Source organism: Chenopodium quinoa, unplaced genomic scaffold, assembly GCF_001683475.1.
Source record: "Chenopodium quinoa cultivar QQ74 unplaced genomic scaffold, ASM168347v1, whole genome shotgun sequence".
Taxonomy (NCBI): domain Eukaryota; kingdom Viridiplantae; phylum Streptophyta; class Magnoliopsida; order Caryophyllales; family Amaranthaceae; genus Chenopodium; species Chenopodium quinoa.
In genome coordinates, this window is record NW_018742815.1 from 5,059,010 (window position 1) to 5,074,295 (window position 15,286).

Below are 15,286 nucleotides of genomic sequence, written 5' to 3' on the forward strand. Positions count from 1 at the left end.
AAAAATGGAGGAAGTATAAAGTACGTACATTATTACATATGCTTGATTTAAAAACTTGCTAAAGGAGTAAAGGCTACGCACATTGGCAATTTTGGGGCTATTTGATCCCACTTAATTGATAGGCCTAATGAGTATTTTTTACAAAAATTAGATCATACGTACTTTCTCTGCTCTATTTTATGTAACTTGTTTCTTTTATCACTTTTGTTAATGCAAAAATTTAATGATCAATAACTTTAATTCTCCATAAGAAAAAAAAAAGTTATATATAATGATAGTACTTATTAAGACGAATTCAAAAAAATCCAACATAAATATGTTTTTCCTTACATATTATTCACAAAAGACGTACGGTCAAAGGAGGAGTGGTGAATAGTGTAAAATTCAAAGCGGGTCAAGTAAAAAGAACAAAAAAGTATTAAAAAAAATTTACAAGATTTTTTTTAAAATTTTGATTAAAGTAAATATATAAATGTGAAAAAATTAACAAGAATAATCTCAATTATTTAAGTTCTTTTTTCATCTTAATCAAAATTACAATAAAATTTTAACTTAAATTAATGTCAACTATGTGGGGACCCTCCCAAGATTACTTGCAATTTTTAGACATTTTAGAACAAGTTAACACAAAAGAAACTACTTTGAGAAGTGTCATCACATCATAAAATGTAATTGGATTACAATGAGAAGAAGCTCAATACTTTGGATTGTTCATGTTAATTTTAGCTATATTTTCAAGACCCGTCATTATAATTATGATGGGATTGATATTGGTGTCATCGTCAATAGTCATTGATGTTGTTTAAAAGGGTACAGATAAAATTAGACACTTATAGAGCATTCCATTATGTTGCAACGGCCTAAAAACGAAAAGATAAGCTCTTTAGTTAAACACAAGAGAGTTTTCAAACAATGCGCAAGTTTTTGGGTGGAAAGTTGATTAGCAATTTTGCTTAGAATTCAAAGATATACTTGCGTCAAAGTTAGATAGTGCAACAATATTTTATGGAGGTATCTTGTGGTAGTCGTGTGAAGGGCACACTCCCTTGATTATAATAAATATTAAACGCAGCACTAATCAAGGATTTTAGTGCGTCTAATCCTTGTTGAAATTCCATTATCCAATAAAACAAGTAACCTTTTTGCAAATGTAATAAATTAAAGTTTAAAAAAGATTAGAAAGATTTTATTTGTTGAATTATAAATGAATATGCATTGTTCTATCTTTTTACTAGCAAAAGTTGTCCACCATGTCTATTAGAATATTGGCTAAAAAAATTCAAGTTGTTTACTTAGAGCCTTAGAGATCTAGAGTATATTCTTGGTTGTATTCACCCACCTAATTTCTTTTATTAAAAAAAAAAATAAATAAATAAAATTTAAATGGGGGTGAAGAGTTAATTTTTAAACTCCTTTTCTTATCATTTTAGCTAGGATTATGTTAATTTCAATGAAGATTCTTAGGTGAAACTTGACCTAGGTTACTAGGTATATACAGTACATATTTTTATGTTCATTAATTATCATTAATTATGTTAAGAACTTCATTATCATTAAAGTTTGAGTAGATGATTGTGATAAAAAAAAAAAGTTGCCCCTTTTCACTATCGCTGCATCTTTAATATACAGTGTATATTGTTTCGGGTTCAGTAAATATTTAAGGCCATGCATTTGTTTAATTCAATCTGTACCTTCACGTTTCATGAAATTTAAAGTTTTTGTTTCCATAATGCTTACTTGAGTTGTTGATTGAGTTTAGTATAGTACAAATATGACGTATATGTTAATCGAAATTATAAGGTGCCGAAATATATTTAAATAATCAATTTTTAATACAACTAGATGAATTATATGGAAATCACCTTCACTATTACTAATTGACAATAACTATAACATTATAGTTCTCATTAAATAATTGATAACAAAACACTTTGTATTTTAGCAATATAAAGTTATGGTGTCAACCAAAATTGACCTAATTTTTTTACAAGCAAAATTTACCTAATTAATTAGCCAACTCTTGAGTAGAGTAATGTATTAATTATATCTTTTAGACTAAAGAGTAGTACATGAATCTCAAAAATTTGTTGCGTACAATTTTGTCATACCCGTAAGAGTGGACAAGGTAAGTTAGTTATTTTTTGAGAATATATAATTCATGAGAAATATATCAATTAAGGACACTCCAAAAATTAGTTGGGTACAAGTTAAAGTTGGACACTCCAAAAAATGAATCAAATAAGGGGACCTTCGTGGTGTTCGTGTGGATAACACACTCCTAGTTGATAAAAAAATGCTTAAAAGTTGCATTTGACTTGGCTCCTACTATTAATTTGGTGCTCTCACACTCAGCAATCCATCTCTAGTATGTCTTTTTTCTGTTATTAGTGGAAATTTAAAGGAGTATAAAGAATTTAAAAGAATAAATACAACTTACTAGGGCTTGGATATATTTAAGTATCTCTTCCCTTGGTTTGTTGAATCTTTTACACCCAAAAGTGGGATTACTTAGCTTACATCATGCTTACTAATACATGTTTCAAGTTGGACATTAGTTATACGGTTGTTATTCGATTTAGAAATTGTTATTCGATTTAGAAATCCATTTCAAGTTTGTGTTATGTATGAAATTGATAACTTTTTTAGAGTCAATTTAAGGCTTTCTCGGAGTAGAGTCGGATTACATATAAATCAAAAGACGTTCTAGTCTTCCTCTCAGCTCATTCAATCACCAATATATACTCTCAACATGTGCATTGTTATTAGTTGTATATCTTACTCGTATTATTTCACCTTAAATCTTCTAGCTAATTAATTAAGGAATTTGAATACTAAGAATCCATTGAAACACATAAAGTTAATTCTTAGCCATGAGTTGTCAAACAAATACCATTGTTTAAACAATGAAGGAGGTTTTAAGCAAATAAATAGATTATTTGTAATAATAAGTGCAATTATGGTTTTCCTTGAGAGGAAGAAATATAATACCTTTGCTGAAATCCCATGTTCACAAATGTGATTTGTTTCACGTCGGATACAATGAGAGATCAGATTAGATATAAACCATTTAGATGGTTCTGTAAGAAGCTACGTAACTCCCTTCATTGCATGAATTGGTTATAGGGGTGTAACTACTTATAAGCTTGTAACTTGTAAGTGTGTGGTCCATTTAACTCTTCCCCTTGTTTTTGGATATTCCAAGCCCATTTTCAATATTATTCAAAATATATATATAATACTTCCTCAGTTTTTATTTTATTTTATTTTATTTTATTTTTTTATTTTTATGTTTGCAACACATCTTTTATCACGCTTATCGATGAGGTGATTAAACTAGGTAAACGAATGAATTAGCTAAGAAATTTAAACTGTAGCAACTTATCCATTTCTTCTTATAAGTGTTAAAATTTTGTAAATTAATTTATCCGTTTACCTAGTCTAATATCTTACTTAACATGCGTGTCAAAGGGGTGTGTTTCAAGTAAATAAAAGCGGAGGAAGTATGATAGTAGAACCAATGTTAATGTTTTTCCCCCCCTTAAAATCTAACCTTAACATAAGCAATTATGGTAGACGATAGTAATTTACCTCAACATGATGTCCAACCCCTAAATATAATGACCTCACATTTGATTTGAGAGGGTGGCCTTGGGATCAGAGAGAGCGAGTATAAAATACATGTTGTGCAGTATGTGCGCCTATGACTTATACTAAGTGAAAAAAAGAGAAATTGTTAAACCAACTATATCATTATATGTTTGAGGAGATCATAATTTATTGTTGCTAAATAATTTCGGATGAATTTTCAATCAATTCTATAAGACTATAACTTAAAAACCTCAATTTGCATGATTAAGTGAAAAGCTAAGCATAAAACAAAGTGTCAAAAGGAGAAACCAAATTTCATTACTTTTCCATTTACGTTATTCAGAAGCATTTTCCATGCAATTAGTTATCTTAGTGGACAACTCAATAACCACCCACTTACGTAGTTTATATATTATCAAATTATCAACCTACAAGTATAAATAACATGGTTTTAGCCATTTACAAAGCACATTCACTATTACCTTTCAACTCTTCAAAACCTACAATTTTCAAACTTATCTAATAACAAAACAATCACTTATTTTTCTTCCTTACAAATGGAGCCTGGACAAACCGTGCATCGTAACACCGTTGAACTAGAAACAATTCGAGCAAACAGCGTGTATGAAGACAACAATCAAGGTCAAAAACGCGCTGACAAGGGGGAAAACGACGACTTAGACTACACGAAACGAGCTCAGTGGCTACGTGCTGCGGTCCTAGGGGCTAATGATGGGCTTATTACTACAGCCTCTCTAATGATGGGTGTAGGTGCAGTGAAGCAAGATGTTAAGGCCATGATACTCACTGGTTTCGCCGGCCTTGTTGCCGCTGCTTGCAGCATGGCCATCGGAGAGTACGTGTCGGTCTACTCGCAAGTAGACATCGAGCTAGCTCAAAGGAAAAGAGAGAAGAAGGAGAAGGATGAGGAGGAGGAGGAGAGCTTGCCAAGCCCTATACAAGCGGCGTTTGCTTCTGCCCTAGCCGTTGCTGTGGGGGCCGTGGTGCCGCTTCTGGCGGCATTGAGTGTAAAGAATCATAAGGTGAGGCTCGGGGTTGTGCCGGCGGCTGTTACGGTGGCTTTGGTGGTATTTGGGTGGTTAGGGGCGTATCTAGGAAAAGCTCCTATTTTAAGGGCTTCTTTGAGGGTTTTGTTGGGTGGTTGGTTTGCAATGGGTATTACCTTTGGCCTAACTAAGTTGATTGGGTCCCATGGGCTGTAACTTAATTACTACGAACCCCTAGCATCGCGAGTTCTTCAATAAAAGTAGCCGTCGTAAGACCTTCAGAAGGGGGCATTGCGTATCCAAAAGAGTCGGACTTTGTTTCAAGCAGCAATATTTGAAAAGAAAGATACTTATTGTCGATTTAATGTGGGATAGTCCTTATTTTTTGGTCTAGATATTGTCTAAATGTATTTTTTTATGGGAAAATCCCTGTTTCTCATGGTAAGAAACGAAATTTGTTTCTCATAGTGATATTTTCGTGAATAAATCAACAACTTTTTCATTATTGTGGGCTCCACAATTGAATAAAGTTGTTGATTTATTTACAAATATGCCATGTGAGAAGAAACAACTTTGTTTCTCACCATGACAAAATAGGGCACCCTCTTTTTTTACCAAATTGTCGCATACGGTCTTTGTTTTAAAAAAAAAAAAAATTTTAAATTGTCGAAAGAGAATTATTTCTTTATGAATGTTTTTAATACCATATAGATAACAATGTTGTGATAGTATGTATTATTTCTTTATGGATGTTTTCACTGATGTATTAAGGTAATCTATGGTCAAAACTAAATCACAAATAATGAAAACGACATTTAGCTTGGAAATGCATGCATAAATTTGATTCATCTTTAGTCCTATATATATTACTCCATCGTCCAAAGCTTATGGTTGGGGGTGACCCAATTGTATAGGCCCATTCTTTTGGTTAAGTATTTATGTGTGTTCTAAATTTTTCTAAACACATCTTGCATGGTTAGTACAACTCATCATTTTCCCGTCAAAAAAAAGTATAACTCATCGTTTCTCTAGATTTTTCTATTAACTTGTATGATGTAAGCCATTTAAATGATTTAGAGAACTTTTGAAATTCAAAGCAACTAAAAAATACTTGTATGATTTGTGATAGAATATTATGACTGGAATTAAAGAATGATGAAGAGAACTCTATAAAATTCTAGCCATTTCTTTCAACCTTCATTTTTTATAAAAGCCCCAAGCACCAAGACTGTAGCAATTTTACTGTTCCTTATGAACAGGAAATTGACGGTTTTGCCGTTCCTGCCCCTTAGCACCCTTCTCTGGTTGACCAAGTTGACCGGGCTATTTCGGTCTTTTTGCTTTGACATTGCATGTGGTCTCAGTGGGCTGACGCGTGGCAATTCCTCTTTCTTTGTCGGTGTTCTGCAGCTTACTCTCTTTCTTTCTTTCCTGCTTTCTTTTCCCATTAGCTATGTCTTTCTTCCTTTCGTTTGTTTTTATATGGCTAGGGTATTTCTTTTTCGTTTTTCCTTTTTCTTTCTTAGTAAATTAATTGTTGATTTTTGATTGTGTGTGGGTGTTGCAGCGGCTGTGTCAATGACGGAATTTCAAGGAGTTGGTGGTGGTGTAGTTGCGCGATTTCGAAGAGTTAATGGTGGTGTTGTTGCGCGAATTTGCGGAGCTGATGGTGGTGTATATGCCCAATTTGAAGGACCTGGTGGTGGTATTTGTTTGGATCTGGTTGTTTTGTGCTATAAGGTATTCTCCTCTTGAGTATTTGTCAGTAGGAAATTTGTTAAATCAAAATCAAAATATCAATTCAAAATCAAAATATCAATTATAAAATAAAGACGTGAGAAGTGTTTTTAAGCAAATCTAATTATAGAATTAGTACCATTTCAATTTACCTGTAGTATCTCATTGATTAAAAACATGAGTTAGCTAATTTAAATAAAATTAGAATTAGCATTGTGTAATAAAAATTAATTTCTCTTATAAATTTTGTTTAAGGATTTTATAAAGAGATTATGAACGAAATACAGTGATATCTCTTGTAAATTTGTCTTATTAGTTTATTATTTAAATATAAACTTAGCTTCAGAAACTACAGTGATAGGGGAAATTGCTTTTGGAGAGTTTGGTGTTGTAATGTGTATCTATGTGTATTTAAAAATTTATAGAGGGGTTTTAGTGTGTACTAACTTCCTTTTTTTCTGAAGAGATAAAAATACCTTTTTTTTTTTTACTATAAATAATGCTAAAAATAAACTAGAGTATATTTCAGATGTCTTTTTTGGTTGCAATGTATTATTTAATAATTTTTGAGGAGAAGATATTTTTTTATGATGTACTAGAACAATTTATATGGTCTGGTTTTTTTGGCTAATAAAATATATGGGATATGTTCTTTGCTTTATTCTTTATTATATATGTGTTCTGCATGTTTGGTTTGTTTCAATTTTCTGACTTGCTTCTTCTTTATCTTCTGTCTGAAAGAAAAGGTTTGTATGTGAAACTTTGCTGGGGTAATTGGTTAATTAGATTTTGATAAAAATATAATATCATGGGTTTAATTCCTTATGGATCTCATTTGTACAGACAACATTGGATATTGACTTAATGAATCTTGAACTTTTATACACCATAATTTCCTGGACATACATTAATGTACAATATTTGAATTTACAGTTATACATTTTTTATAGGAAAGTAAATTAGAACAATTACTTGAAATTAGTTGTTTATGCATTTGTGTTATTTCTGAAGCATTCAATTTGGTTACATAGCTTAATTTTTTTTGCCCTTGTGTTTTTTGTTTTTCTTCTTTCTTTTTTTTGGATAAAAAAAAGGGAAAAAAAATAATAATTGTAGGTGTATGCACTTGGAGCTGGCTGTGCTGGTAAAATTAATTGCAGCTACTGATGGTAAGTTTATTGTTAGTGATTTAACTTGGAATATTATAAGGTGGCTTGGTTTTCTTACATATGTTACCTTAGTTGTTGCACTTTGATTGTAGTTTAAGTTTAGAGGATGTATATGTTAATTTTTTTTTTCCCGGTTACAGGTTATGGCTATTCAGTCAAGCAAAATTGCCATTCCATTTCGACCTCTTTTAGGTCAATTGATTGATTGTTTAAATTTTCCTAAACCGGTTTATGGTTTCATAGATAGGGATAGGAATAATGCTTGTGTTCGTATTAAGACTGAATGTGGGAAGTCTGAATTTGTATTTTTCAGTGGGGAAGCTAACACAGTTGAGGAGTCCCAAGAAAGAGCAGCTCAAAAAGCTGTGCAGAAATTGATGAACCAGTTTGGGGTGCGGGTGAATGATTTTACATCCGATAGAGCAAGGATGTATCAGCTATGCAGTAAGCTTTTTAAGCATAAGGTGGTTGAGTTATGTAGTGAAAAAGGGATAGTGATGCCTGGTGCACAGAAGATTTTGGGCAAAAAACCATCTGGTGATGTTGTTCATGTGACGATTGACTTTGTAGGCTTTTTAGGAGCTGTTGTTACAAGGACTGGAGCAGAGGTGAGTCCATTAGAGACTATTTGGGTTGAAAATTTGGGCTTTGTGTCTTGGCTAACAGTGTCTTGCCCACATAATGGAGGTGAAATGGAATGCATATATAGTGATGCTTGTCCTGAGTTAGCTGATGCGAGGCAAAAGGTTGCCAAAAGAACTATTCATTACTTGGTGACTAAGTATAATCTAGAGATCATTGATGCTAATTATGGTGCAATTTCGGAGAAGCATGTTGCTTGCAGTGCTCTAAAGAGAAGGTTTTACCAATTAAAGGAGCATTTGGCTGCCAGAGAGGAAAACTTTGCTACTGATGAATGCTTGACTCCTACTTCTGAGAGGTTTCAGATCCCTAAGATTGGTTTGCCTCCAGCTGCTCCAGTTAAAAGACGTTCGGTTACAGCATTAGATGCAGCATCTTCTTCTACTGTTAGAGTTGCTGAACCTTTGGTTTCTGGCATACCTGAATTAGAGACTGTATGGAAGCGGGCAAAGTTTGTTTAGCCTATATGGAGACTTACATTAGTATTTTGGGTAGAAAGTTGTATGCCTGGATATAGGTGTTTAGATTTAGCATTGATATATGCTTATTATCTTTCCTTTTGTCTTAGAGCCTAGGTCTATGAGTAGTAATGGCTGAAATTTTTCATTAGAAAACAGACTTGAAGGCTGTAATTGAAATATAATGTAATGTGTATCTTGAGTAATGAATGGATTAACTTTTTATTGTAGTTCTCATGACTTCTTAATTTAATATTGCTCTTTGATTAATTTTATTGTTAATTGTATGTCTTCTTAATTTGACAATGCTCTTTCATGTTTGGTGTTAAATATGTTCAGTATTTTATTTTTTGAAGCTACATGGAAAATGTAAATACGGGTTTTAATTATGCATTAGCTTTTCTGTTTGCAGTAAATGGTAGCTATGTATGTATACTGATATTCAAATTTCGATTGTATAACTTAGTTCATGTATGTATATAAGCATGTGAGGGAATAGGGAGAAAAGGAAATCTTTAAAGTAGGATTAGAGTTAGAGGAAGTAACAAGATGAGGTAATGACAAGCTTCAATGGCTTTATAAAATAATACAAAGCAAGTATTGTTAATGATATGCACATGCTCTTACTAAGGTACAAAATAATGTAGTAGATTAGTAGAATTCATTTATTTTGTTTTGTGGCAGTGAAAACAGGGGGATATTGCAATTTCAACTCGAGATCAGTGTAAAATTCAGGAATTATTGTTATTGGCTTTAATCACAGAAGTTTACGCAGAGCAAATATTGGAACAGGTAATTGCTTGAGTTGAAGGAGATATGCAAGTTAGTGTATTAGATTGATCAAATTTGTGAGGATTTAAATTGCAGAGCCTTTTAAATTGCTCCTTGTTTTTTATTAAAAAAACATCTTGCTAACTGCACCTTCTGAGTATTTCTATATATGTTCTTTTTACAGTTAATGACATAAACTGGGATCATTAATAACTTGTGCAAATTGTTGAGATGTGCATGCAAATGGTTGACATGACTTGGTCTACAGCAAAGTAATATGGGTATATCTGAAAATTTTGCATGATGCTTATGATAAGTTTTTCAATTTATATGCGCATTGCTATCTTCATTTATGATATTTATTTTATGTTCGAGTTGCTGAGTTATTGTTTTAATTGTTTATATGATAGCTGGTGCACCTATTAATTTTAAGAGACCATTATTTCAAGGTCGAAAATCAAAGCGAATGAGTGCTTTGGTATCAACTCATAATTCTACTAGGTAAAATAGATGATTTAAAATAATAAAATTATTATTTTGGTGAACTAAATTCATAGGTTCTTTATTCTTTGTACAGTCAAGCAGAACAACCAAAATCGAAAAAGCCTAATCAAGACCTTCGAAATATATTGTACTTGAAAGTGGGTCCTTTGCCTTACATTGAGTTACCAAAGTGAATATATATAAGGTTTAGTAGTAATTTCAGTTTATCTATTTAGCACACATACACAGTTGCACAATCAAATTATCTCAAATATCCTTTAATGCTATTACAGAAACCCCTGCGGCAACTATAGGAAAACCATTACCTAGGCATCCCCTAGAATTATCTCCACCTACTTACTGTGATAAGTGTGGAGCTAAGAAGTTTGAGTTTGAAACTCTACATTTTTGCTGTGGCAATGGTGATATTAAAATAACTCAAAATGAATATCCCCCTGAATTAATGAGGCTTTTTACTTCAAGAGATGAAGATGCTCTCCATTTTAGAAAATATGCACGATTATACAATAACTTATTTGCTTTTAGTTCAATTGGAGGTAAAACTAATAGAGAAACATACAAAGGTATATATGTCTTTAAACTGCATGGCCAAATATATCATTCTGTACCAGACTTATTACCAGATGAGAATGGTCCAAAGTATCTGCAACTTTATTTCTATGATGGGCAAAATGAATTGAAACACAGAACAGACTGCTTTCCTGAATTAAGACAAGATGTTATTGACAAATTAATGCAAATAACTAAAGATAATCCATATGCAAGATTTTTCCGCTCTTTGAAAGAAGTAAATGTTGATGAGCGTACTAACATTATAATAAATTCAAACACTGTACCGGATCAAAGAGTATATAATTCTCCCACTTCAGATGAAGTTGCTGTTATCTGGCCTGATAGTGTTTCGTCAAGTCAGAGTTCATGGCCACATGTTCTTGTAACAGCAAAGTCTTCAAAATCTCATCGGATTGCTCATTTTTATGGGTGCTATGATCCTTTGCAGTATCCCTTGCTATTCCCAAGAGGTGAATGTGGTTGGCATCAGGGTTTAAAGAAAACTTCTTATGGTGGAGACAGACAAGTGGCAACCGAACCTGATCCGATACAGTCCTGCACAGTGCACACTCCGGCAGATTTTCTAGATGCAGAGGCTGCTCGTAAGTTCTTAAAAGAATAATGGTATTCTTTTTAAAGCTGTTTCTATTCTTGTGTTTCCTTATCGTATGCTTAATTTGAATTTTCTCTGGACTTTAATGTTTGTAGGAGCTTCTGGAAAACATACCAAAGCTGATAAGAATATCTCTGCAAGGGAATACTATTGCTATAAGCTTCAAATTAGACCAGGAAACATGCTGTTAAGAGCAGGCCGTGCATTTTTGCAGTATATCACAGACATGTATATCAAAGTTGAAAACACAAGGTTAGATTTTTTTCGGCAAAATTAAGATACAATAAGAGCGGATCTTTATAAAGGGATTCTAGACACTGTAGAGAGTGGCCAGACAAGTGCAGCTAATGTTGGTCATAAGTTCATTTTGCCACCATCATTTATAGGAGGCCCTCGTGATATGAAAAGGAGATATTTGAATGCAATGGCTCTTGTGCAGAAATACGGGAAACCTGATCTCTTTGTCACTATGACCTGCAATGCAAATTGGCCAGAGATAAAAGCTGAGCTAGAGCCTGGTGAGACCGCACAAGACCGGCCAGAATTAGTTGCTCGTATATTTCGAGCAAAGTTGATTGCTCTGAAAAACAAAATAAAAAAAGATGAAGTATTTGGTAAAGTGGCAGCAATGATATATGTCATAGAATTTCAGAAAAGAGGATTGCCACATGCTCATTTCCTATTGATTCTAGAGCAACATCATAAGATGAAGTGTCCTGCTGATTATGATAAATATGTCTGTGCAGAAATATCTCCTGTTACTCAGCCTGAGCTGCGTAAAATTGTGTTAAGGCATATGATGCATGGACCATGTGGCCACTTAAATCCAGAGTGTCCTTGTATGAGAAAGAAGGATAATGTTGTTTCTTGTAAAAATGGGTACCCAAAACAATTCACCGCACAAACAACAACAAATAAAGATGGCTATCCTTGCTATAAGAGAACTGATACTGGAGAACAATTGAAAGTCAGAAATGCTCAGTTAGATAACCGATGGGTTGTCCCTTATAACCCCTATCTCACAGCACTCTTTGATTGTCATTTGAACGTAGAAGTTTGTTCAACTATTAAAGCAGTGAAATATTTATATAAGTATGTTTACAAGGGACACGATCGAGTGGCCTTCAATATTCTGGCTGAAGATAAAAATTGTAACGATGAAATTGCTCAGTTTCAGTCGAGGAGGTGGGTGTCGCCATGTGAGGCAGCTTGGAGAATTTTTGGATTTGATTTATTTGAGATGCATCCACCAGTCTTACCTTTGTCAGTTCATATTCCAGACATGAACACAGTTTGTGTACGCCCTTATGAACGTCTGGATGTTGGTATTGCAAGCGGTGTTTATGGTAGGACTCAATTAATTGAGTTCTTCCGTATGAATGCAACTACTGATAATGGTCTTGGTTACTCATATGTAGAATTTCCTGAACACTATAAGTGGGATGCTTCATCAAAATCATGGTCCAAACGGCAAAATAAAAAAGTGATGATAGGGCGATTAACTTTTGTCGCTCCTTCGGAGGGTGAACGCTTTTACCTTCGGCTTCTATTACTGAATGTCAAAAGTCCAAAATCTTTCACAGACTTGCGCACAATTGAAGGTTATGTGTGTGCAACTTTCAAAGAAGCATGTCTAAGAGCTGGCATTTTGGAAGAGGACGATGCTGCAAGCATTTGTTTGGCAGAAGCAACTGAAATTCAGCTCCCTCGGGCTTTACGCCGGCTATTTGCAACTGTTCTTATATTTTGTCAGCCGAGTAACCCTGAAGAATTATGGTTTAAATATTATTCTGCATTATCAGAAGATTTTGCACGCCAATACCCTGGTGTTGAAAACAAAGTTAAAAGATTAACTGTCAGATCAGTAGAGCAGCATTTAGAGGCCATGGGCAAGTCATTATCTGCTTGTGGTCTGGCTGTTTTAATGGAAGACAATGATAACCAGATTGATAGAACAAAAGACATTCAAGATGCCTTAGATGCTCCGATTCCTCAAAATTGTATAGAAAGTCGTGGCTTGCTTAATACCGCATAAAAGGAAATTTTTACTTGTATTATGTAGCATATCGTAGAAGGAAAACCAGGGGCATTTTTCGTAGATGGTCCTGGTGGAACTGGTAAAACGTTCTTATATAATGCACTATATGCTGAGATCCGCCTTATGAATAAGATTGTTTTACCTACTGCTACGTCTGGAATAGCTGCAGCAAATATTCCATCAGGTAGAACAGCACACTCAAGATTCAAAATTCCATTGGACAGTGATGCTTCATTAGCTTGCAGTGTTTCTAAGCAAAGTAGCCTGGCAGCGTTAATAAAAGAAACAACTCTTATAATATGGGATGAAGAATCTATGGAAAACAAGCAAAATCTAGAATCTCTAGACCTTTTATTACAAGACATATGTGATAGTGATGTGATATTTGATGGGAAGGTAATTGTCTTCAGTGGAGACTTTCGACAAGTGTTGCCTGTTGTTCCTAACAAGACTATTAGAGAAGCAGTAGAAGCAAGTATAGTGAGTTCTTATATATGGCAGCATTTGCGGAGATTCAGGTTAACTGAAAATCTAAGAGCTAGGGAAGATCCTTCATTTTCTCAGTTTTTACTTGCACTGGGAAACGGTGAACTGCAGACCATGGAAAGTGATTTTTTTGAGTTGCCACCACAGATAGTGCAGACTTTCCAGCCTGATGCTGATCCAATAGATGAGTTACTCAAATCTTCTTTTCCAGAACTTGGTTCGGGTGCTCTGGACCCTCAAATCTTTTCAAGAAGGGCAGTTCTAACACCTATAAATGACGATGTAGATACTATAAATTCGTTCATGATTGAGAGATTCCCAGGACAAGCCATATCTTATACAAGCTATGACAGTGTCCTAGATGATAGTGGCAGCGTATATCCTACAGAATTCCTGAATAAACTATGTGCAGGTGGAATGAGCCCTCACAATCTTGTGCTCAAAGAAAACTGCCCAGTAATATTGCTTAGAAATCTTCTGCCATCTTCTGGTTTATGCAATGGAACGCGCCTTATATGTAAAAGGTTTTTCCCTAATTTAATTGAGTGCGTGATTTCTATCGGACAGTATCAAGGGGAACATGTATTTATACCCAGAATTAAACTCAGACCATCAAGTTCTCAGAAATATCCTTTCCAATTTCAGAGGAACCAGTTTCCTATCAAGCTCAGCTTTGCAATGACTATAAACAAGTCACAGGGGCAAACTTTAGATCAAGTGTTAATATATCTCCCTCGTTCGTGTTTTTCACATGGTCAGTTATATGTGGCTCTTTCACGTGCACGGTCTGCAGATAAAGTGAGAGTTGTATCAGTGGCTCCTACTTTACAGCATTCAGAAAACTCCGTTAAAAATGTCGTATCTTATGCTGTCCTAAAGCTAGCAGGAGTAATTTAGGTGATTATACATTGACTAAGCTTACTAAGTTGATTTTTCGAAATATATAATGGCAGTCCTAATTTTCGTGTTTTTCTCTTATTTTGCAGGAGTAATCTAGGTGCTGTTAGATCATTCCTAAAATAAGCTAAGTCATGTGCATTCACTTCAGCAGTGGTCCAATGTTGAATTCCATGTATGCCTTTTCTTTCCCCTATTTGCTTCATATAATATACTCTATTTTGCTGCAATCCATTTGAATGTGAATATACTAATTCATATATGGCATTAACTATGGGTGATATTTAATGACAATAATGGTTGGTTAGTGATTGTGGGTCATATCTTTCTTGCTTTAGATTGAGACTGTATATTATGTGTGTGTGTGATTGTTTTAACAGGGCTTTATGACTACTGTAATAAATTAATATGCTAATTGATTCTAATTATGCATTCTGAACTTTAATACATGTGATTTTTTTCAATGAATTCTTTTATGGGCTTTATTCTATAGCGTATGAGAAAAGATTACTTTTAGTAAATGTAGACAGTTAATTTATTACTCTAGATCATAACTTGTTTTAAAATAGGTGTTTTGTATTATATGAGTTGTTATTTGGAGAGTAATAAGTGTTTAATTTTGAGTAAATTGCTATTGGGTTTTCCGGCTTTGACATCACAAGGAAGGAGTGAACAGAAAATCTGTCTGGACTTTATTACATGTCTACTGGCAGAAAAAACCTGACTCAGGATTTATTGCTGAATATTCAATTACAGGTCTTCAGATGTACTAAATATTAACGCCATATATTTTGATTTCAAGTCCTTCAACAGTTCAGAAGATT

General features: G+C 33.8%; 4 protein-coding genes across 6 annotated transcripts; all 4 read left to right on the plus strand.

Annotated features, from left to right (window-relative positions):
- The first annotated feature begins 4,048 nt into the window (after positions 1 to 4,048).
- LOC110725855 (vacuolar iron transporter homolog 4-like) lies at positions 4,049 to 6,336 on the plus strand. The gene is made up of 2 exons (XM_021905318.1): positions 4,049 to 5,990; positions 6,163 to 6,336. Exon 1 carries the CDS (start codon positions 4,146 to 4,148, stop codon positions 4,809 to 4,811), a length of 666 nt encoding a protein of 221 aa, XP_021761010.1. The 5' UTR covers positions 4,049 to 4,145; the 3' UTR covers positions 4,812 to 5,990; positions 6,163 to 6,336.
- Positions 6,008 to 8,836, plus strand: LOC110725854. 2 transcript variants are annotated; one of them, XM_021905316.1, is made up of 4 exons: positions 6,206 to 6,335; positions 7,427 to 7,501; positions 7,642 to 7,693; positions 7,815 to 8,836. In XM_021905316.1, the coding sequence occupies exons 2-4, from the start codon at positions 7,453 to 7,455 to the stop codon at positions 8,602 to 8,604; spliced, it is 891 nt and encodes a 296-aa protein (XP_021761008.1). In that variant the 5' UTR covers positions 6,206 to 6,335; positions 7,427 to 7,452; the 3' UTR covers positions 8,605 to 8,836. The 2 variants fall into 2 exon arrangements, with proteins under 2 accessions (XP_021761009.1, XP_021761008.1); XM_021905317.1 differs by lacking the exon at positions 7,642 to 7,693 and having other exon boundaries at positions 6,008 to 6,335.
- A 2,290-nt stretch (positions 8,837 to 11,126) lies between these two features.
- On the plus strand, positions 11,127 to 14,631 carry LOC110725856. Of its 2 annotated transcripts, XM_021905321.1 has the most exons (3): positions 11,127 to 14,089; positions 14,211 to 14,462; positions 14,552 to 14,631. In XM_021905321.1, exon 1 carries the CDS (start codon positions 11,442 to 11,444, stop codon positions 13,074 to 13,076), a length of 1,635 nt encoding a protein of 544 aa, XP_021761013.1. In that variant the 5' UTR covers positions 11,127 to 11,441; the 3' UTR covers positions 13,077 to 14,089; positions 14,211 to 14,462; positions 14,552 to 14,631. The 2 variants fall into 2 exon arrangements, with proteins under 2 accessions (XP_021761013.1, XP_021761012.1); XM_021905320.1 differs by having other exon boundaries at positions 11,127 to 14,462.
- On the plus strand, positions 13,203 to 14,462 carry LOC110725508 (ATP-dependent DNA helicase PIF1-like). Its single transcript, XM_021904975.1, has one exon. It carries the CDS (start codon positions 13,203 to 13,205, stop codon positions 14,460 to 14,462), a length of 1,260 nt encoding a protein of 419 aa, XP_021760667.1.
- Positions 14,632 to 15,286: the final 655 nt, after the last annotated feature.

Bases quoted from the DNA above. Each gene is read 5' to 3' on its own strand.
- LOC110725856 (XM_021905320.1), top strand. From the start codon at position 11,442: ATGAAAAGGAGATATTTGAATGCAATGGCTCTTGTGCAGAAATACGGG.
- LOC110725854 (XM_021905316.1), top strand. From the start codon at position 7,453: ATGCACTTGGAGCTGGCTGTGCTGGTAAAATTAATTGCAGCTACTGAT. The intron at 7,502-7,641 runs GTAAGTTTATTG...TCCCGGTTACAG, and splicing joins ATTAATTGCAGCTACTGATG to GTTATGGCTATTCAGTCAAG. The intron at 7,694-7,814 runs GTCAATTGATTG...TGTATTTTTCAG, and splicing joins TCCATTTCGACCTCTTTTAG to TGGGGAAGCTAACACAGTTG.
- LOC110725508 (XM_021904975.1), top strand. From the start codon at position 13,203: ATGAATAAGATTGTTTTACCTACTGCTACGTCTGGAATAGCTGCAGCA.
- LOC110725855 (XM_021905318.1), top strand. From the start codon at position 4,146: ATGGAGCCTGGACAAACCGTGCATCGTAACACCGTTGAACTAGAAACA.